The 22,084-nt window shown below is 40.3% G+C and overlaps 1 protein-coding gene across 2 annotated transcripts in view; it reads right to left on the bottom strand.

Annotated features, from left to right (window-relative positions):
• The window catches only part of NCAM1 (neural cell adhesion molecule 1), a 372,797-nt gene extending 352,716 nt beyond the window's left edge, over window positions 1-20,081 (bottom strand). For both annotated transcript variants that reach the window (XM_012557333.2, XM_004382513.3), the window contains exon 1: window positions 19,888-20,081. In XM_012557333.2, the coding sequence (XP_012412787.1) occupies window positions 19,888-19,939 (52 nt within the window). In that variant the 5' untranslated portion in view covers window positions 19,940-20,081. The remainder of the gene's footprint in view (window positions 1-19,887) is intronic.
• Window positions 20,082-22,084: the final 2,003 nt, after the last annotated feature.

Here is a 22,084-nt window from a genome sequence, read left to right as displayed (position 1 = left end):
GTACCTTTGTAAGCCTGTGATTTTTAAGGTTTATTTAAATTCCAAAATAAAACTAAGAAATTACATTTTCATAGTAATACATCTAACTTGCATGTACCTTTATAAAACTTGTGACTTTTCCAAATTATTATTAAGTTAAATATAAGGTTATGTTTTTACGGAAAATGAAATTAAATTTGTTCAATAAACCAAGGCTACAAAGAAAATGCAATCTTTGTAGTACAGATTACTTACACTTGCACATTTAATCTGAATAAAATAATTTAAGGAACATTTCTGACCACGTTTCTTTGGTGATTTTTGAAACCTATCAGATATGATTGTTAGATTTTCCTTTCAAAAATTTTCTTTTATGTCATCAATGTTTGAGGCCTATCCCCACCTATAAAGTCTTATGCAGAGATTCCAATATATAATTACCTGACATTTCCACATAACGTTTTAAACAAAAAACCATCAACAACTCAAAAGTTTTGCTCTGGATATGAATTTCTTTTTAATCAACGTATTGAAAGTCAAAATATAAATCTGATTTTAAGTTAATTCTTTAAAAAAAAAATCTATAGACACAGTCTTAAGATAAGCTGTTAGATATAAATGAGACTTACAACTACACACTGACTTGCAGTCAAAATATTTCTGAAATATATGTAGGTCAAAACTGATCATGCTGTAAACACAAACCTATCTTCTTGCCAGTAGACCCAAATCCCAGGGCCTGTGACTCTTATTGTCAATGAGGAGTCAACTGACATCTGCATACCTCCAGTTTTCCTCTAGGATAGAGAGTAGCATCATTTCAGGGATGTCAGTAAGTTATTCATGGAACTTTTGTTCCCTTGTGAAGTTTTACTGTCCATCTAGTGCAAATCACTTCAGCACTTCGATTCTCCAGAAAGCATCATTAAAGTCATCTGTAGGTTTGTTTTCTTCCTTTGCACTTTTAAATTCTAAATTAAGAAATTTGCAAACGAAAAAGAAAACAAACTAATGTATTTGTTCTAGTTTATAAGTAAACAATAAGATGAAAAACTCGTTGCCACTGAGTCGATTCCGACTTACAGCGACCCTACAGGACAGAGTAAAACTGCCCCATAGGGTTTCCAAGCAGCGGCTGGTGGATCTAACTGCTGACCTTTTGGTTAGCGGCTGAGCTCTTAACCACTGAGCCAAAGGGCTCCAATAAGATGAAAGTAAAGGCTAAATTAACAATGGAACTCATCACTTGAAATTTCTCGCGTTGAGCTAGTTGAAAGAGCATATAATTTTAAACCCACTTATCAGATAAGAAAGTTTAATATCCAGAAATACATAAATTGTTAAAATAATTACATATATTTATAATTTATGCTTCAAAAAAGGCCCCCAAGCATACATTTATTGTTATGGCTAAATAAAATAATTTAAATGTCTGCAGTTGTTTGTGATAGCTACTCTCTTAATATTGCACAGGCAGCAAAAATATAACTCAGAGTAATATATTGATTACCTCCCAGCGACTTCAAAAGGATCTGTTGTAAATATTTCTAGAAAACCAAATAATAAATGATCATTCAGGTTTTTAACTTAGATACAAAGCTAGTCTTAAAGACCTAAATCAATTACTGTGTGAAATGTTTACGTTCTCCAAAATAATACCTATATCTAATTTGGCTATAAAAAAAGTACAGACAATAAAAATATTATTTTTATGAGAAGAAAGGAAGGAGAATGAGCTGCCTTCATGACCAGTTATCTAAATTGAGTCTGACCAGTAATTTTAATTCTGATTCCAAAACCACTTTAGCTCAAAATGACCTCAAATTGTAACCGAGGGCAGTTAAGTGACTCACTTTCGTCTCTTATCTTCAAAGAATATCACACAATGCCCCCTTTTTACCTCCTTATGACGGATGGTTTTCTTTGATGAAAACTGTAAATTTTAAACATGTGATGTTAAGTTCAATTTTAAGTTACACACACCAAAGGGAAAAATCTGAGAATGGAATAAATAATGCTTAGTTATCTTTCTCTGACATTTCAGGGCTGTCTTTGGTATTATTCCACACGAAAAAATATTAGAAATGTAACCAAAAACGGTTTAGACCATGGTCTAGAATTTTTCACAAAGCTTTGGAATATAAAAACCTGTTGCTGTTGACTCGATTCCGACTCGTACTGACCTTATAGGACAGAGTAGAACTGCCCCACAGGGTTTCCAAGGAGCAGCGGGTGGATTTGAACTGCCGACCTTTGGTTAGCAGCCAATTTCTTAACCAGTGTGCCAGCGGGACTATATATATAGTTATTTTTTATCTCCAACTCCTAGACCAATTACGTGTAACACAGAAATCATTCAATAAAACATTCCTGCTACCCAACAAATCTGGGACATAGTCATTTGCAAATGTGTTCATGAAATTGCTCTTATTTTGGTTCATAGCATCACTGAAAAGCCTATGTCCTGATATCCAAGATATGTGGAATCTCAGGGCACCCTGGAATCTTTTGGGAACTTCTGAGTTCAGAAGAGACTCCTCAAAAATATGAGATTAGCTCTCACTCCCTGAATTATCAATTCCCTTGAAGTTACCTTGTCATACTTCTTTTTAGGTCCTTGCCTTTGATGCACGCCTGGAACACTTACCCTTTCCTTTTACAAGTCTATGACTTCTTTCAATCTCAAAATTTCTACACTAAAATATGTGAGATAAAAGAGTTCAAAAATCTGCTTTGGCATGTAGCAATTAGGAACAAAGAAAGAGACAGGTCATCAAAGGGATCTCAATCTGCTCCAAAATTAAATCTAACACTCTCTCTCTTATCCCACTAAATTCAGCCCAACAAATACACACGTGCACGTGCACACACACATACATACACACAAAACTGTAAGTAACAGCAGGGTAGGGCCACATATTCCTTTCTCCCATCCTGCACTGCCCCTCACTCAACCTAGCAGAAGACTGGATTTACTACCTGGAGAAATTGAACCAGAGGGGACTTTGCTCTTGGGGATACCAGGCACTGCTGAGGGCAGGAGTATTCTACTAAAAATAGGAGGATTAAATGAAATCCTGATTACTGAATAAAGATATCCTCAATCCATTTCTCCTACTCAGCTTAGAGAAAAACAACAGTCAGAGTTATACCCTCTAAACTGCAAAATGTTGGATTCTCTAAAATTGACCATCCCCCCCCAAAAAAAATCTAGGCACTAATGAGTGGATATGGATGACCCCCACCCAACAGACCAGGTCACTGCACAATTACCCTTGAGTGACACTCACCCACATCTTTGGAAAACAAAACAGAGCTCTTAGAAATTAAAATATGTTAGCACAAATAAAAAATTCAGTTAAAAGATTGGAAAAAAGTTGAGGAAATCTCCTAGAAAGTGGGGATGGGGAGACAAAGAAATTAACAATAGCAGAGAGAAGATTAGAAAAATCAGAAGACCAATCCAACTTCTGAATAAGAATTCTAGAAAGAAAAAGAGAAAATAGAGACAGGAACATTCAAATAAATAATGCAAGAACATTCTCCAGCACTGAAGGACATGAATTTCCAGACTAAACGAGCCCACTGAGAATCTAGCCCAATAAGGGAAAACATATCTACCCCAAGGCACATCACTGTGAAATTTCAAAACACTGGAGACAAAGGGGAAATCTTAAAATCTCTTAGAGGAGAAAAAAGCATGCTTCATTCAAAACATTAGGAATCAGAATGCAACTGGACTTCACAACTACATTGAAAGTAAAAAACGGTGGAGCAATACCTTCAAAATTCTTAGGGAAAACAATTTCCAACCTAGAGAATTATGTATCAATTAACTGTGAGAGTAAAATAAATAAATTTCCAGATACGTATTCAAAGTCTCAACAACAATCAAGTAAAGCAGTAAGACAACCAGTTATCCAGAAAATAGAGGAGAAGCCAACAAAGGATATGGGTAAAGGGAATTCCCAGGGTGATGGTGAAGAGAAATTCCAGAAAAACGGCTGTGCAGCAAGCCTAGAAAACCAATAGCCCTGATTAAAGAGGGAAGGAAAGGTCTAGGGTGTATGTCTCCAGGCGGGAGAAGAAAATAATCATATTTGAAAATAATAAGATTTATACTTCAGTCTGAGATTTTGATAATGAATCAGTGGTAGGTACATAAAAGCAAAACTGAGGCCATTATAAACTCCAGGAAAAATAAAAAGTCATATAAGAAAAGGAATATAGTCATTGAATTCCTCAAGGCTCAGCTGTGAATAATATTTATGTGGTCATAATAATATAAATATTAAATTTAGTTTAACCCAAAATAGAAAAATAGCTATACTGATACACCAGGGTAAGGAAAGCAGGAGGGGTGGGCAGTGTGTTAAGAACATGAAACTTCATATTCCATAAGAAGAAGTTAATAAATAATACCTAAAACTGAAAGATTAAGAAAGCATCAATATGGAGGTAAAATCTGAAGAAACAGTTAAATGAGTAGAAAGTGGCTGCTTCAGGCGAGTTAAAATCAGAGATGGGAGGGGTGATGTGCAGTGAGAAGGACTAGAGAGAACTGAGTCAAAGAACTGTTTTTTGTTACAAGCCTTTTAAAACTATTAACTTTGTATGCAATGTAGACATATTATGTAAAAATAAATAAATAAACTCAAGATTGAAGAAAGGACAGCCAATTACCCCCAATTACTTGAGTGAGTTAAGATCTTTAATTTCAAAATATACTTACTATAACCTAGGAGAGAAGAAACTAGTTGACCCACCTTCTGCTCCTTTCTTTTTAATTTAATTTTATGTTTCTTGAAAATATACACAGCAAAACCCACTCCCATTCCACAGTTTCTAGACATATTTATCAGTGACACTGGTTAAATTCTTCACGTTGTGTCAACATTCCCATTATTTTTGTTCTAGTTGTTTCACTTCCGTTTACTTAATCTCCCTGCTCCCCAACCTTCTCACCTATGCTTTAAAATATCTGTTGACCCTTTGGTCTTATAATTTTTTTTAAAGAAACACAATACTCAAGGGTGACAATCTTGGGCCGAACTGTTACTTAGTTTAAAGGTGACTTCAGGGAATAGTTTCAATTCAAGGTTTGAAGAGCAACTCAGGGCCATAGTCTTGGGAACTCCTCCAGCTTCAACTGGTCCAGTAAATCTGGATTTTTTGAAGAATCGGAAGATCTATTCCACATTTTCTCCCTTTTTATCAGGATTTATTTATTGTGTTCCTGATTAGAATGCTCACTAGTGGTAGAAAGCACCATCTAGTTCTTCTGGTCTCATGACAGTGGTTCAGGTAGACAATTAGTCCTGTAGACCAGTTTCTTCTCTGATTTTTGGGTTTCCTTCTTTCTCTTAAAGACCAATAGTTGTATCTTAGGTGGCCACTCGTAAGCTTTTAAGATCCCAGACACTACTCACCATACTAGGAGGTAGAAGATAAACTTTAAGAATTACATTATGACAATTGACTGTACTGTCCCATGAGACCAAGGTCCTAAGCCCTTAAACCAAGAGAACTAATGCCATGAGGTGACTGGTTATGTCTAATTAGTACCACCATCTGTAGCCCCCCCGCCTTTTTTTTTGGTTGTTGACCCATCTTCTATTAATGGTAAATAAACAGCTATGGACTTCAAACCAAGCTGAGAAGTTCTCTCTAACAAGATCACTCTAGAAGAATGAAATACAAAATCTCATTTGTCCTAAATTCTTGGGGATTACAGTGTCTCAAAAATAAATTTTCCAGCTGAGTAACACTAATTGTATTACCTCCTTCATTCCAATTTGACACTGGTGAAGACAATGGCACCTATGCTTATTTTATCTTCCAACTATGTGGAAACTCCTTGAAGTCACATCTTATTCAGCATCTAGCACAGAGCTAAACACGAAAGACTTGTGCTCAATAACTGAATCTGTACATTTGTTGCCTGCCACTTGAATCACTTCAGTAAATGGGTCACAGCTAACTCTTCCAAATGAGGTTTAAGTCTGAACACCTATTATTCATACTGCACTGTGTTACCGACATGCCCTCAGCATTTTTTGATAAATGGGGCTTCTTTTTAATCAAATACTAAATAGCTAAGACTAATATGCTTTGTGGTTTCTTAAATCTGCTTTTCATATTTTTTCATCCTTTCCTTGCTCTCAATTACTGTATCTTCTTGCTGTCAATGTACCTATAGCTAGCGCTCATGTTTCCTCGATTCTCATCCGAATCTTGTAGTCCTTATGAACGTGGCAGAAGCTAAGAATTCAGTTAAGAGTATACGGACTCTTTCTGAATACAGGTTTAAGGGCTCCCCTATGGCTTGAGTGCATATAATTCAGTACACGGACTTTGGATTCTATTTTGGCTTTCCAGAGGCTTCTTTTCCTTACTTCTTCATTCTTGGTTATGTTCGAAAGAATGAAGGTTGCCAGATAAATGACTTCCAAGTTAGCAAAGTGTCGGAGATTTGACCTTTAGCAACAACCTTATTTAAATACAGTAAATTTTACGGCTCCATAATTGTTGCAAATTAGCAACTTTAATAGTAATCCTATGCAAATGGAAAGAAGAACCTGTATAAATGATTTTGTTTTTAAAAATTCTACGCTTCTCGAAATCAAGATCCACTACACTTTGATTCTACAACAGGTAAAAGAGCTAAGCAAACAGCTATGGCATTCCTAACTCAACTGCAACTAATGGTGATCCTAAACATACAGAGAATGCAAAACAAATGGTAAATACCAACAACAACAAAAATGTGATTCTAATTATAGTCAATACTGAAATCTAACACTAAGTGTATATACCTTCACTGTGAACTTTAGCAGAAAGAAAGGAAAGGGGAAAATATTACTGCGCTTACCATGTGCCAGACAGTTGTATTGATTGTCTCATTTAGACCTCACCATAATCCTCTTTGGTAAGTATTATTATCCCTGTTTTACAGACAAGTAAACTGAGTGTTGGAAAGATTAAATGACCAACTCAGGGTCACATAACCAGAAAGCAGGTGCACCAATATTCAAGACACAGGTTTGATGCCAAAAGCCCATGGGGCGCCCCCTACGGTACGCACAGCCTCAGCAGCACCAAATAGTGTTGCGTGCCACTGAGTAGATTCTGACTGACGGTGATCCTATGGGACAGAGTAGAACCACACCATACGATTTCCCAGGCTGCATTCTTTACAGAAGGAGTTAGGAGTGGTTAACCTCTCGGCTGCTAACCGAAAGTTAGACGGTTCCAACCCACCAGGAGAAAGATGTGGCAGTCTGCTTCTGCAAAGATTTACAGCCTTGGAACCCCTATGGGGAAGTTCTACTCTGTCTTATAAGGTTGCTATGAGTTGGAATCGACTTGATGGCTATGATCAGTTAGAGTTAATCTTTATGGAAGCAGATCACCAGGTCTTCTCTCCTACAGAGCCGCTAGTGGGTTTGAACCACTAACCTTTAGGTTAATAGCTGAGTGCTTTTAGCCATTACACCATAGCACTAAAAGGAGATAATAAATTAAGAAAGAAAGGTAATTTATAATTATCAACTCAAAGTACTTGTATTGGATTCATGTCTTCTCATGCTCATGATAATACATCTTTAAGGCTGCCATGTTGAAGGTCCCTGGGTGGCACAAGTGGTTTGCACTCAACTACTAACCTAAAGGTTGGCGGTTCAAACTTATCAAGCAGTGCCATGAAAGAAAGACCTAGCAATCTACTTCCATAAAGATTACAGCCAAGAAAACCCTATGGGGCACAGTTCTACTCTGTAACACACAGAGTCACCATGAGTCAGAACTGACTCAATGGCAATGGATTTGGTGAGGTTGCCATGTTAGACCTTAAATCTAATACTCATATAGCAACTGCAGCTTAACCAGTGATTGGCAGCATCTTATGAAAAATTTTAAAAAAATGGATACTCTCAGATGAAATATGTATAAAAGAACATTTGAAAAGTATGCAATCACCTCTTTTGCCTACATTATAAAAACAATGCATCCAATTTGTGACAACTGGAACAAACTTCAAAAGCTTTTGGTGTACACAGACACAAAGGGTTCTTTAAAAGGCACAGAAATATAGGTATGAATATCATGGATAATGATGCAAGAATGCAAAACTATGCCTGAATAGTATTGTCTTACATGATAAATGAAATCACTGAAAAAAGAAAGAAAACCTAACTTTATTCATTTCCTCTCACATGAATGCATCCCATCATCCTTCATGAGGGTCATTCGTTCATCCCCTTTCCTCTCTCCTAGCTCTTTTCCCTAAATTAAATATGACCAGATAGCCTTCAGTTTAAAGCCTTCACCCAACCTAACACCCTTTCCTTCCTTCCTTCTTTTGTGTCAAATGTTCTGGACATCAGTCTTTAACTCTAAATAAAGAAATTGAATTTCACTACACAGCTGAAATTACTCTTTCTAAGGTCACTGATGATCTCCTTTGAATCCAATCCAGTCTGTCTCGTCTTCCTTGTACTCTTAACCACGTTAAATACTGCTGCCCTCTTTTTATTGTGCTATTTGTCTTACATCTGATGGTAAAGCAATATATGCTCATTATAGGAAACTCAAACAGTATAAAAAATACTTTAACTTCTTCCAGACCTGATGATAGAGTGAGGAAAAAACAAAACTGTGATTATACCTATATATACCATTTGTTTCTAGCTTTTTTCCACTTAACATTATTATGCTTCTCTACCCTAGGCTTCCACACCACTAAAATCTGGTTCTTTCAATTTGTTCAATATCACTTTTCTGAATTATAGACAAGATACCATTCTGGATGCTAAAGAGGGAGATGCAAAAAAAGAATAAAATGAGTTCCCTGGTCTTAAAGAGTACATAGACTACTAGAACTTCTGAGTCTTCTTGGTCTCCTGGCCAGACTCTCTCCAGCTGCCTCCCAAACATGCAACATGCAAACCTACTTCATCCACCTTCCTCTTACAGAGCTAGATCCTTCCTTCAAAGCTTCAACTCTCACTTACCTTGGGAAGAGCTTCCCAACTGTCCCTGCTCCCCAAGTAATCTTTCTCCTGCCTCTGGGTACTACTCTTGGGTACTACGTATTTGGCTTTAGATGCTGCCTTGTATTCTCAGTTCTCTTCTCATTCCCAAATAGATGGACGGTAGCTTTCAAAGCATATACTTTAGAGTTTTGAGTGAGACTTTTTTTTTAACACGCTGTAGCTAACGGACTGCTTAGATGTTCTGTAAGTATTTTTCCTGTTATTTCTTCTTCCTCTCCCCACAACCCACCTGGTACCTTCTGATAAACCCTGTCCCCATTATAGAATGTCTCATCCTCTCTCTGGTCTCCTATTCCTTCTTCTATGTGAGTAGCTTTCAAACTATTTTTACAAGAGCCACAATGAAGTGTGTGTTTTCCATCACAATTGGATCATACATTACTTACACACACACACACACACAACTGAAACTAAAGTTTCACAAAACAGTAAGTTTCACAAAACAATACTTACTCTTACTACATAAGATGCACTCTTTTCTATTCTAGTTCCTTCCTTCTCTCCTTTCTTCATTTATTCTTTTCTTCCTCCCTTTCTTTCTTTCTTTTTTTTTTTTTTAATGCTGGTGGAGGCCAATGAAATACATTTTACTAACCACAGTCTGAAAAACACTGACCTATACATTAATATACTAGGATGCCCCAACTTTTTCTAAAACCTATTGTGTCTAAAACTGAGATTATCCATCTTTCTTCATTCAAGGTAACCCCTTTTTTCAAGTTCTTCATCATATGGACAGTACCATGATTATTTCATTCTCTTGGGTTTGCAATTTAAAAAATCTCTCTCTCTCTGTCATCTACCGTTTTGTATCTATCATCTACCCTTGCTGGTTGATTTGTCATGTCTGACATCTCAGCTATGCCCCTTTTTATCCTTATCCAAAGCCATTACAAGTGTATCTTTTCAAGATTATCTGCTTTATAAAATACATAACAGTTGGATTTCTTTAAAACTTTAAAGAGGTTAAGTAACTCCCATAAATTCACATGCCCAGTTCATTGCAGAGCCAAATCTTGAACCCAGATCTTTTGAGTATACACGTAACAGTACCCTACATACAAACCTTCCTACCTTCCTACTATGTAAAGCAAGATACTCTCATTGGACTTCACTGGCCTCTAATCCAGATTTAACTTGCTCCCCTATCTCTCAGCCTCCCCAACATCTAGTCAATCTTTTATACCGTCCCAGAAATCCTTTCACTAAGCCAGTATTTTGTCCAGCCACTATAATGGCTGCTACATAAATCACAAATTCCCTTAAAGTATTGCAATGATCTCTACCAATTTGCTCCTACTTATCTCCTGCTAATTCACAGCTAGCATCCAACACAGCGCCTAGCACAGACGCTGTACCGTTGCTATCACAGACTATTGTCTTAAACATTTTTTAAAATGATTTCTCCAACATGTCCAGCAGCACCCCACCCCTTCGCCTGGCATTTAAGATTTTAATATGACCTACCCCAATATCTAGTCAGCCTTCACTGCTCTTTCATACTAATTCTCACTAGACCTGTCTCCTCCTACAGGGAAATCGGTCCTTCCCCTCTCTATTTATGCTTAGGTCCCTGGAGGTCCAGATCAACTACTAGAAAAAGTGTGAACTTTTTCAGATATTAAAACCCACTGAGATGATATTTGCCTTTCTAAAGTCTTCTCACAATTATTATCTGCCACCTTCGGTTAGGCACTTACTCATATAGTACCTTTCATGTTTTCTTAACTGTTTAAATCACGTGCAAGCTTGTGAAGAACCACTTTAGTATTCTTTATTTTATTTTCCCCCTCAGCTCCTAAGCATAGAACTTTGCACATCATATTCACAGCACAGTTACCTAATAAACATTTCAGATAAAATCTCTGTTCAAGATGAACTGTAAAAAAGCATATATTGAGTACCTACTGTGTGTCAGCTGCTTTACATATGGGACTTTATTGAAGCTTACCAAAACCCTATAGGGGAGGTGTCGTTATTCGCATTTTGCAGATGAGAAAGCAGGGTCAGAAGTATGCAACTTACAATGTATGTATAAATTTTTGTATAAGAGACTAACTTGAAAAAAAAAAAAAAGAAGTATGCAACTTGCAGAATGTCATTTACGGTTATTGGACTCAGTCCGGGTCTGGCAGACTCCAAAGGTCTTGATGTTGCCTCTTTACCATGTCAACGCCCCCTCACATCAGTCAAAATCAGTCAGTCCAGAAACCACACCAACTCTTTTCTGTATCGTTGATTACCTGCACGTTTTCTTGGCATATATTCTGATGCTATGTGTATTCAAATTATCCTTACTTTAGAAAAGGATGAAACGCAGCCAACTAATGTAAGTTAAGGTTCCAGCTCCACCTGTGTAAATCACTCATCTTTCTCAGCCTCAGTTTCCACATGAAGACCTAACACTATCTGGCCTTATAGATGTTTTTTTTCCGCTTAATCTCTAGCCACTAGTCCCAAGTACCCTCACACTGTTCCTTGAACACGACTGTGTGTATGCATTTCTCTATTGCTGCTCAGTGGGGACAGGGGTGGTTCAGGGGGAGAAATATGTCACCTTCCATACAGGAGACCGGGGTTCAATTCCCAGCCAATGCACCTCATGCGAAGCCACCACCCATCTTTCAGTGGAGACTTGAATGTTGCTATGATGCTGAACAGGTTTCAGTGGAGCTTCTACACTAAGATGAACTAGGAAGAAAGGTCTGGCCATCTACTTCTGAAAATCAGCCAGTGAAAATCCCATGGATCACAACGGTTTGATCCACAACCAATCATGGTGATGGCACAGAAGAGGGCAGTGTTTTGTTCCGTTGTACACGGGGTCACCATGGGGTTGTTGTAAGTTGGGGGCCAACTGAATGGCAGCTAATAACACCACCACTGCTCAGGGGTTTTGCTCTGCCTGAATTGTCCCTTTTGCCTGTTCCATCTAGTAAAGGCAAACTCATGCCCCAAAGCCAGCTCAAGGGAGTCCCAAGCAAAATTAACTGCTTCCCTGTACTCCAATAGCACTTAATGCATGCCTCTATTTATAAGTACAGTGTGTCTCTGGCTACCTCGCGAGCTCTAGAAGCAGAGGCACATCTTACACGACTTTACAACCTGAAACCCAACACAATTTCTGAAGCTGACCTCCTCAAGATTTCAGGAAGGTTTTTTGAATTAAGGAATTCAGGAATGTCTGTTGTAATTCACTGTTTGTGGAATCAAGTGTCCAATCAATCATGTCTGAAAATGGAAATACCATCTGCTCTTTCTGTTTCAGAGTTGTTTAAATGTTACCTCCTCACAGAGGTCTTTTTCCCAACCACCCAATCGAAAATGGATTCCCCCTTTAATATCTCATAGAGCCCTGTTCCTTCCCTTAGTTCCCATCAGAATTTGTAATTTTATATGTGTGTAGGTTTTACTGGTTTAATGTCTATTTTTCTCCCCACAATTAGACTGGATGCTCCATGAAAACAAGGACAATGTTTAGTTCACCATTGTATTCCCAGCACCCAGCACAGAGCACATACTCAATAAATATTTACTGAATAAAAGATGTGAAGATTAAATGATATAATATATATGAAAGAGCTATGTAAACTGTAGAGTGAAAATTAAGATATAATTACTGGTATTATCTATCCAGCCTCTTAGATACGCAAAACAAAAGCTTCTGTCTCTTTTCCAATATCCTATGTGTTTATTTGGCAAAATTACTTCCTGCCTAGCCAATAGGGCTTATTTCTGACTCATTAGAATAATAATACCAATTACTTTAGTCAGTAAGTTGCAAAAATATCAGCTATGAGAAATATTAAATCACCTCAGATATCACTTAAGACTGTCTATAAAATAAAGGTCAAAGAGCTTCTTCTCTTCAAAAATAACTTTGATTTTCATACAGGATTCTAATATTCAATGTATTATACCAACAACCTTTACGAGAAGCATGTTTAACAAACTGTGACAATTGGCCTGTATTCTTAAGCAGGTGGATCCAAGCCAATGAAAACACATTTGCTAACGCAGGGGCAGATGTTTTCACGGCCCCTCAATTGTGTGGGCCCCTTCCAAGGCTCTGCGGGGTGAGGGCCTAGCAGTGTGTTCTCGTGGTCAGAAGTTTTCTAAATGTTTCAGAAGCAAAAGAGTTTTGTATTTTCTTTAAAGCGTATCCTCAAAATTGAAATAACCTCATCCTCCACGAAACCTCGATCCACCCCTGTGCTAATAGCTTTCAACCTTATAATCAGATCACTTTTCTCTCCAAAATATTCATAACCAAAATGGCTGTGCAGGCATATTTAGCCACTGATTTTTTCAAGTCTAGCTCTAATCATTAAAAAAGTAATGATTTCATAATATTGTCTTTTAAGTCATTCTAAAAAGAGAACGTTATGTCTGAATAATTATTTTCTTTCTAGATCTATAAACATCCCTCTTCCTCGTTAATGAACACAACTTACCGGCATTGAAGATCTAATGTTCACAACAGCCAGAACAAGTAGGCATTATTATTTTTCCCATTTGACAGAGAAGAAACTGAAACTTGGAGAAATTAAATGACTTGTCCAAGATCAGACAGCTTAGGGACAAGGTCGGGGTTTCGACCCGTGATTGTCGAACACTCTCAATCTCTATACTACTTGCTATATGTACTATTATGTTGTGCTATCTGCAGGGCTCCTTAACAGCTGAAATTATGTCATCTTGGTCCTTTGTAATTCCCCACAGATAATGATAAATAGCTGGCACTCAAACATATGTGATCAACTGTTTAAGAGAATACCTAATGTAACCCAATCTCAAATAGCGTCACATTACTATAAATAGTCTTAAATGACAAGGTAATCAGATACCAAAGAGGAGATTAATATACAACAAAGGGCTTTTCCGTATTACCGTATGTATAGGAATGACACAGAACAGAAAACAGGGTCAGATGTAGCCAGTATATGTAGCTACAAATCAAAAAGTACTCAATGAGATTAAATAGTGAAATACAGGCTATATATGAGCCTTTTAAATCACTTCAGTGATACAATTTTTGACTTCCGAGGAAAATAATGCATATATTTTGGAGTAAAAGAAAGCATAATAGGTTTATTAAAAATTTTTTCAAAAATACACATACATACAATGGAATACTGCTCGGCCATAAAGAGAAATGAAATCCTGATACATGGACAAACCTTGAGAAGATTATGCTGAGTGATATAAGTCAATCAGAAAAGAACAAATATTATATGATCTCACTTACATGAGATAATAAGAATAGGCAAATGTATGGAGACTAAGATTTATTAGTGGTCACCAGGGGTGGGAGAGAGGTGGGAAAGGGGAACCATTATGTAGGAAGCAGTGAGTTTCTGTTTGTGATGATGGAAATTTGGCAATGATTGTGGGTATGGCTGCACAACATGATTAATGTAATGGCTATCACTAAATTGTACACCTGAAAAATGGTGACTTGGCAAATGTGTTATATACGTATTTTCACAACAACGAAAAAAAAAAGAAAAAAATCCACATACACGAGAGAGAAAATGGCTATGAATGTAGTTCCCTTTGAGTCTCCAGCGGCTCAGAAGCTCAGTTAATACTGCAGAAAGGGAAACGTGTGTCAGCTAACCGAAAACCAGTGAACTCAGTTGTTGCATGTAGACATCGGCCTAAGAGTGTTTCCCGTGTAAGGTATTGAAACCGCCTGAAAGGCCGCCATTTGGCACCCAGACCAACATCAAAAGGCAATGCTCCTAATGAGCATCTGCAGCTGAGAGACAGCATTTCAACACCATGAAATGAAAGGGCATAATGGCAGCCCTGCCAAAGCCAAATAATTTACATCCCTTTACATCAGCAAATGGTTTTAAGGTTTGGCACCAAGAGTTAATAACAACAAGGACTAGAGGTAGCATGTCTGTGACCTTCAGATTCATCTCTGTATTCTACTGCCCTACAGTAGTGAGTATAGCTACCAGTATTATTGATAATAGTTTCACATCATTGCTTTTTAATATTAAAAACTCTGGACCTCATGCAGACTTAACTATAAAGATTCAGAGAGGTTCTTGGGAGATTTCGCCTTCCTAAGATCCCAGCTCTTACAATATTGCTCAGAGACTTGTTGAGTATTTTAGGAGAAGCATAAAATTCTCTTCCTCTGAATGTTACTCAGAATGGTTCCTTTTTTAGCCACAGAAACCCTAATCTTAGCCTTTTTTATTCAAAGCTCAAACGGTCATTATTATATAACCAGCTCATTATTGTTCTCAGTTTTGTTTGGTTTGTAACCCCTTTTTAAGACTACTAAAACGCTACCCCTCATTTGCTGCCATCTCTCTTAAAGTTCCAGGCATTCCTTCACCTATATATATTTGGTAGATCACTAAACTGAAGAATTATTGATTATAGAATTTCCATTAAAATGTTTATCTTGATGCCATAAAATACTTGTGTGCTCAAAAACTCAATACTTCAATAGTACAGGAGAACCTTCTTAAAATGCCTTTGTCTCCTGCCAGGCTGTGACTGTTCCCAGCAGACTGACAGAAGCAGGTCCGGTCCCTTCTCCCTCCCTGTCAACTGGTTCTGCTCTCCATCACCACAAACCCAAGATCATCATGGAAAGTTCAAACCTTTCCTTGGCAACAGGTAGTCAATCACTTATTTTATATGAAGACAGGAAAGACCGTCTATAAAATATCTTTGGAGGTCTGCCAGTAGCACTGAAGCCACTTGCAGCACGGAGCACAGCCACAGTTCTTTTAACACTGGAGACATAAATATGTGGAATTCATCCAGTTAATATTAAACTAGAGGCTTCATCATCTTAAAAAATGAACTGGCTGGATCAGAAACTCCAAAGTCCATATTTCAAGCAGTGTAAAGTTTACCAAATGCTGTCTATAATTTAAGAAACTGAATTCTGTAATGAACAAAAACATCCGTCATGTCTAAAGATTAGTTTCTGAATGACAAAATGGTGCTATTTATTTTGAGAGGCAATTAAGACGCTGTTCCCTGTGACAGAAAAATGCAGATATAGATTACTTATATTAAATTACACACTATCCATCTGAGGAATTCATTTAATGATAAGTGTATTTCAAAGAGAAGCACTATGCAAAGTCCTTAGAATTTGGGTGTTTCACGTGACTGATTTCTCCCTATTAAAGTTGCCTTGCATAAGCACCCATATCACTTGTGTATAGCATACACACAAAATATATTTTTTAGTTTTTTGCAAACAATTACGACCCTAATTCCTGAACTGTCAAATCCAAGAAATCAGTCACCCATTAAATTAACAAGCCCTTAGTTGAATCATTCAGCCCAGGAAAAACTGGGTGAACCTCCTTTAGTGAACAAGGACCTTATAGTTCAGATCTTAGTTTATGTACTGCTATTTTCTTTTCACCCAGTATTCATTTAAAAAAAAAGATTCTTAGTAAAGGTATCTAGAAAGCAGCCATCAAGCTAAATCAGTCGGGAGAAAAAGGAGGAAACTTCCTGAAAAATTAACTTAAAAAATAATACAAGTTTTAGACTAGCAAGAACTTAGCAAGGTTGCTAGATCATTAGGGCCTTTGTAATGGAAACAGTAATTTAAAAACAAATAAATTAAAGTCACACTTTTACAATGCCTGGATTATAGTCCCTTTTTGTTTTTAACTCTGTTATATTTTAAATAAATTCTAGCTTATTTTCAGTATTTTTAAATACGCTAATATTTCCCACATTGTTGGATGAAAATTATCTTTTTAGGTTTTGAACAGAGTTGTGTAAGGTCTTCTACATTCTTAAGCATGGCTTTATTACATTCAGCTAAATTTTGTTCAGAAAGACACATTTCCAATCTTCAAATGAAAATCAAGAAGAAAAATAGGGCTCACCGTAACTGTACCACAGCAAACTTCGCTGAAACACATCTTAATTCATTTATCGAGAGATGTTATATATATGTATTTCAAAGATGTGTTAGCTTTCGTGAGATAGCAAAGGTGGTCTTTGTTCTTAATCTGGTGCTATCTTGCTAGAAAACCAGTCGTGCCCATACCGTGATTCTTAAAAGTTAAACTGGCAGAGGACTGTAAAATTATCAAATAAACACTTGATCTAACAACCACTCCAGATCATTCCAACAAACAATTTGTCCACACACCATCCAAAACTGATGATAGAATATACTCAAATTTACTATGCAATTCCACGACCTTTCACTTTAAGGAGCACAGACATCAAAATGAGAGACGGGCAGCAGACCTGACTGGTTTGCTATAATAAGATTAGCACATCTTACATGTAAATTTTCACATTCACAGAGCTGGAGTCCATTTGCCTGAATTACCATTGTCCCCGGAGGTGCTACAACATTTGAGGCTAAAAAAAAAAAAGTGAGTGTGTGTCTGTGTGTCTACACAGACACACACACAGTTATATTATTTTTACGATCCTTTAACTTGAAATTTTTTTAAACTACAGTAGAAACAATAATGAAAAAATTAATTCTCTTTCGAAAACCATTCAACTTCTTTCTTTTGTTAAGCAATCTTGTATGTGTTGCACATTCTGCCTTCCTCCTGTCCTCACAGTACTGGTTACCTCCCTGGCAAGGAATGAAGACGCTCATTCCAGAAAACACTATGAGCATTGGTCAGAATGCCACCCTTGCCTGGGCATCCACAAACATCCAAAAGACCCCAATCTAGGATTCCCTGGGCGTGTACTCGGCGTGCAACTCCCTAGAGATCGAAACATTGGGCGTAACAGCCGTTACGATGATGGAAAGAACGGCCAGGCAATTCCCAAAAAGGCCCACCAAAAATCAGGTCCCCAATGTCAAGCCTCCACCAGAGGGGAGGAGGTCCCAACACACACCCCCGACCATGCGGGGAGGTCGCGCCGCCGGGACGCACGAGCACGAAAGAAAAGGGAAGCACCAGGGGGGCCCCCGACGAGGTGGCCGCAGAAACACACGACTCCTAATGCCCGCCTGGCTGGGGTCGGCCCCTGGTACCCCTCAAGGCCCGCGACCCGCTGGTCAGCGCAAGCGCGCCGCTGCGCCCGGCCGCTGCGCCCCGGGCCGCTCCAGGCGTCATCTTACAATGCGACGCGCTCGGACCCCGAAAGGCAGCACTAGTGTGTGTGTGCGGGAAGGGTGGGTAGGAGTCCGCTCCACGTCGGCGTGAAAGAGGCACGCCTGGGCCAAGCAAGGGCGGGCCGGACAAGGAGCCCTCCTGGTGACCACCTAGTCTCCATTTTATTTCCTCAGAAACTGCGGAGCAGGAGGGGCACCCGCCCGAGGGCGGGGTTTCTCCCGGCAGGGGGTAAGTGAGACCGTTAGCCTGGAACTGCAAGAGACGGTCCTGGCAGCTCCGGGCCGCCACCCGCGCCTCAATAAAAGCCTCTCGCGGCTTCCCGCCCAGCCAGCCTCCCTCTGATTGGTCGCCATGGGAGGGACTGGAGTTGGCTAGAGGTAGCGGCGGAGCGCTGCTCTTGTGCCGCCCGGGGAGGGGGCGCGCTGGGTGCTCCCTGGGTCGCCCCGCGCGCTCTCCCCCACCCGGACTTGGCCCTCTAGGGCAGGTCTGGCGGCACCAGGCAGCGGCGACGCCGACACACAGCGCCCTCCGCCCGGCTCTCCCCGGGCGCTCGAGCACTTCTTCACACACGCTCCCGGCCCAGAATGTCCGCCCACCCCACCCAACTCTGCGGCCCCTGCTCCTTGTCTTCCTCCTCTTCTGTCCATAAGCGCCGAAGCGCAAATCCTTGGGTGAGGGGTGGAGGGAGCAGCTGGAGGGGTGGGTGGGCGCGCACAGAAGAACGTTCTAGGGAGGCCGGGATGGAATACCCAAAATGAAATGAACCTCCCAGCTGGCTGCCGAGGTTCTCTGGGCGGCGGCGCAGCAACCGCCGCCCGTGGCAGCATCACTACTATCTTCCTTCCAGCTGCCTATTGTTCGCACTTTACAAGGATTAGGAACCTCACCCAAAGAAAGGAGCCAGGGGCGAGGTGTTCCGGGCCACTACCTGCTATTCTTTTCTCGCACCGCGCAACACTAGGCTCGCGGCGCGTGTAAAGGCACACGCGCACACACGCGCGCGCGCACACACCAAGCAGGCCGGATCACGCCCTCCTCGCCCTCCGCCCTTCCGCACTTCCTCCTGTCAAAACGCGCCGCTCGACCCTCCCATCCCTCGATGCTCCCGGCCGAGAGCAGGGTTTGTAACTCGCCAGCAATTTGGCAAATAAAAAACTAACGTCATATAGACGGGGGTGCAACAACGGCCACACAGCCCCGCGATTCGGCCCGTTTCTCTCGATTTTGCAAACCGTTATTCTGCCGGGGGGCGGGAGAGACCGAAGGCACTTTATTAGACCTAGGGAAATAACGATCAGGGGTAGCTGTCCCGACCGTATTGTTCACTCTTTTCAGAACCCGAGCTGACAAGCCCCTTCCCCGCAGAAACTAAGCCCGTGAGGTGGCACCAACCGAGCCACGGCAGCCCCGCCCGCCTTCGGGGAAGGAGCGCTGCCCATCACCGGCGCGGCCGCAGCGTCCCAGGGAGCCGGTGGGCTCCGCTCCCACCGCCGCGAGCACACAAAGTGGGAAGGACGGGAGGGCGGGCGAGCTGGAGGGGCGCCCGGCGTTTGCTACGCGGGGAGGCAGCCTGGGACCAGCGCAGCCCGTGAGGGCGCGGGGTCCGGGTGGGCAGCAAGGGCGACGCGCTCCTTTCTCAGCTCCACGAAAATGACCAGCTCTAGCATTCCACGGAAAACCTCCCCAAATCACAGTGTTCCCTGAGGGAGGAGTAGGGGGAAGGGAGCACTTAGCAAATTAGATTGAGGAAAAAAAAAAAAATGTACCTGCAGTTGCCAGGAAAAACAAAGTCCAGATGAGATCCTTAGTTTGGAGCATTGTAGTCTGCTGGCTGGGAGGGATGTTCTGGCCGCGGTAAATTCTGTGCCCCCCCTTGCAGTGAGTGTGGACGGCGGCAGAGCAACAGACCTAGGGGCAGACAATTGCCAGGCTGAGTATGATTATTTTTGCAGAATTTTTTCCTGCCAGCGGCTGCGGAGCTGCGTTCACGCGCTGATCGGAAAATGAGTGACAGTCCCAGCCTCAGCACACTCGCAACTCGGGGATCCTTGCGCTGGCCCGGGTTCGCTTTGATGCAACTGGGGATGGGAGCAGGGGGCGGGAGACGAGAGTTAGAACCTCCCTGTGTCCTTCCACCACGCCGGCCACAAATAGTGCCGAACATCTAGGAGGTAAGAGAGACAGGGGAGGCAGATGCGGCCGCCTGCAAAATGCGGCCTGGAGCTATCGGAGGAGTCGGGATCGTTCACACGCAGTCTCCCAGGCAGAGCTGGGATTTCTTCTTTTCACACTTCTCCCACACACCTCCGCGTTGCCTCCCGCTAGCCAGCCTACCTTAATCAGGAGTTTGGATATTTTGATAACTAATAAATCGTAAAAATAAAATCAGGTTTGGTTAGCTTTTTAAATGTGTCAAATCCCTCCATTTAGAGCCTAAATTTTTGAAACACAAAAAATAGCCTAGGTCTTTTTTTTTTTTTTTTTTTTTTAATAAGGGCAGGAAATTAGAAATTTAGAGAGGGTTGGGACTGCTGTTGCTGAGCTTTGTTTTGGTATTGTTTGGTTTTTTACTGGCTATGAAGTTTGTGATCCCACAGAGAAGCAACATTTAACAAGTCAGCAAATCCCAGGGGAAGGAGGTGGGAAGCAACTTAAGAAGAGAACGCATATGCTTAGAAGGAATTTCCAGAAATAACTGGAAGAAAATGGAGACGTTTTCTTGTTTATAAATGCTGAGTTCTGTGGTCTCTTTACGAAGCTCACAGAGCCGTTTATATATGTTGGATGATAGAGGAGCAATATTAAATAATATTTTCTTGCAAGAGGACGAAACCTCAATTATTTAAGATGTTAATGTAGATGATCACTGAGGTGCCAACCCAAAGGGACCTCAATTAATCTTACAGCTGTACTTTATAAAGAAGGGGGTGAGAGAAGGGTGAAAATAAACATGATCTCAAGACCTGAACAGGGCTTGGGTGTTTAAGGAAGAAGATGTGGAAGAACCAGAAGCCCTAAGGTATTCTAGACGCTGGAGGAGTCTATTAGCCTGGCACAGTGAACTCTCTGACACAGGAAGGCTGCTTACATTCAAAGGCAACCAACACATCACATCAGCATTACCATGCACTGGCCTTTTCCCCATCCTCTGCTTACAGACCAGCCAGCCTCCATTATTGGAGAGGCCTTATCTCCTCTTCCTCTCCTCTGTGTACTAGATCAATTGGACTACATCAATAGGCTGTGATTTCCGGGCACCCCAAAAAAGTTCTTCCTCCCCAAAACCACTTTTTCACAATGTTTACTTTTGTAATATTTATTTTATACCAATTATAAATGTAATCCACCACTCATCTGTCAATTTGTTGTACTGTGGTGGCTTGTGTGTTGCTGTGATGCTGGAAGCTATGCCACTGATATTTCAGATACCAGCAGTGTCATCTATGGTGGACAGAATTTCAGTGGAGTTTTCAAATTAAGACAGACTAGGAAGAAAGGCCTGGTGATCTACTACTGAAAATTAGTCAGTGAAAACCTTATGGATCGTAACAGAATATTGTTTAATATAGTGCTAGAAGATGAACCTCCTAGGTTGGACGGCACTCAAAATACACAGTGGCTGCAACAATGCATTCAAATATGCCAACAATCATGAAGATGTACAGGAGTAGGCAACATTTCTTTCTGTTATACCTAAGGTCATCATGACTTGGAGATACCTCGACAGCAACTAACAGCAATAAATGTAGTATTTGCTCATCATAGAAAATTCAGAAAAGTAGAAAGAAGGAAGTAACATCCCAACTCCAGCAGATTCCAGAGACATCCACAGATTTTCTAAGTCGTCTTTATATGCTTATGAATTTTTAGAAACGAGATATTATGGTAGCCATTTTAATCCTGCCTATTTTCCCTAAAGTTTCATTATAAGCATTTTTCCAGGTCATTAAAAAATCATTCCAA

The sequence above is a fragment of the Trichechus manatus genome, unplaced genomic scaffold (assembly GCF_000243295.1).
Source record: "Trichechus manatus latirostris isolate Lorelei unplaced genomic scaffold, TriManLat1.0 scaffold00094, whole genome shotgun sequence".
NCBI classification, from domain to species: domain Eukaryota; kingdom Metazoa; phylum Chordata; class Mammalia; order Sirenia; family Trichechidae; genus Trichechus; species Trichechus manatus.
Note: the sequence above shows the minus strand (reverse complement) of the source record. Positions and strands in the feature narration are given on the sequence as shown.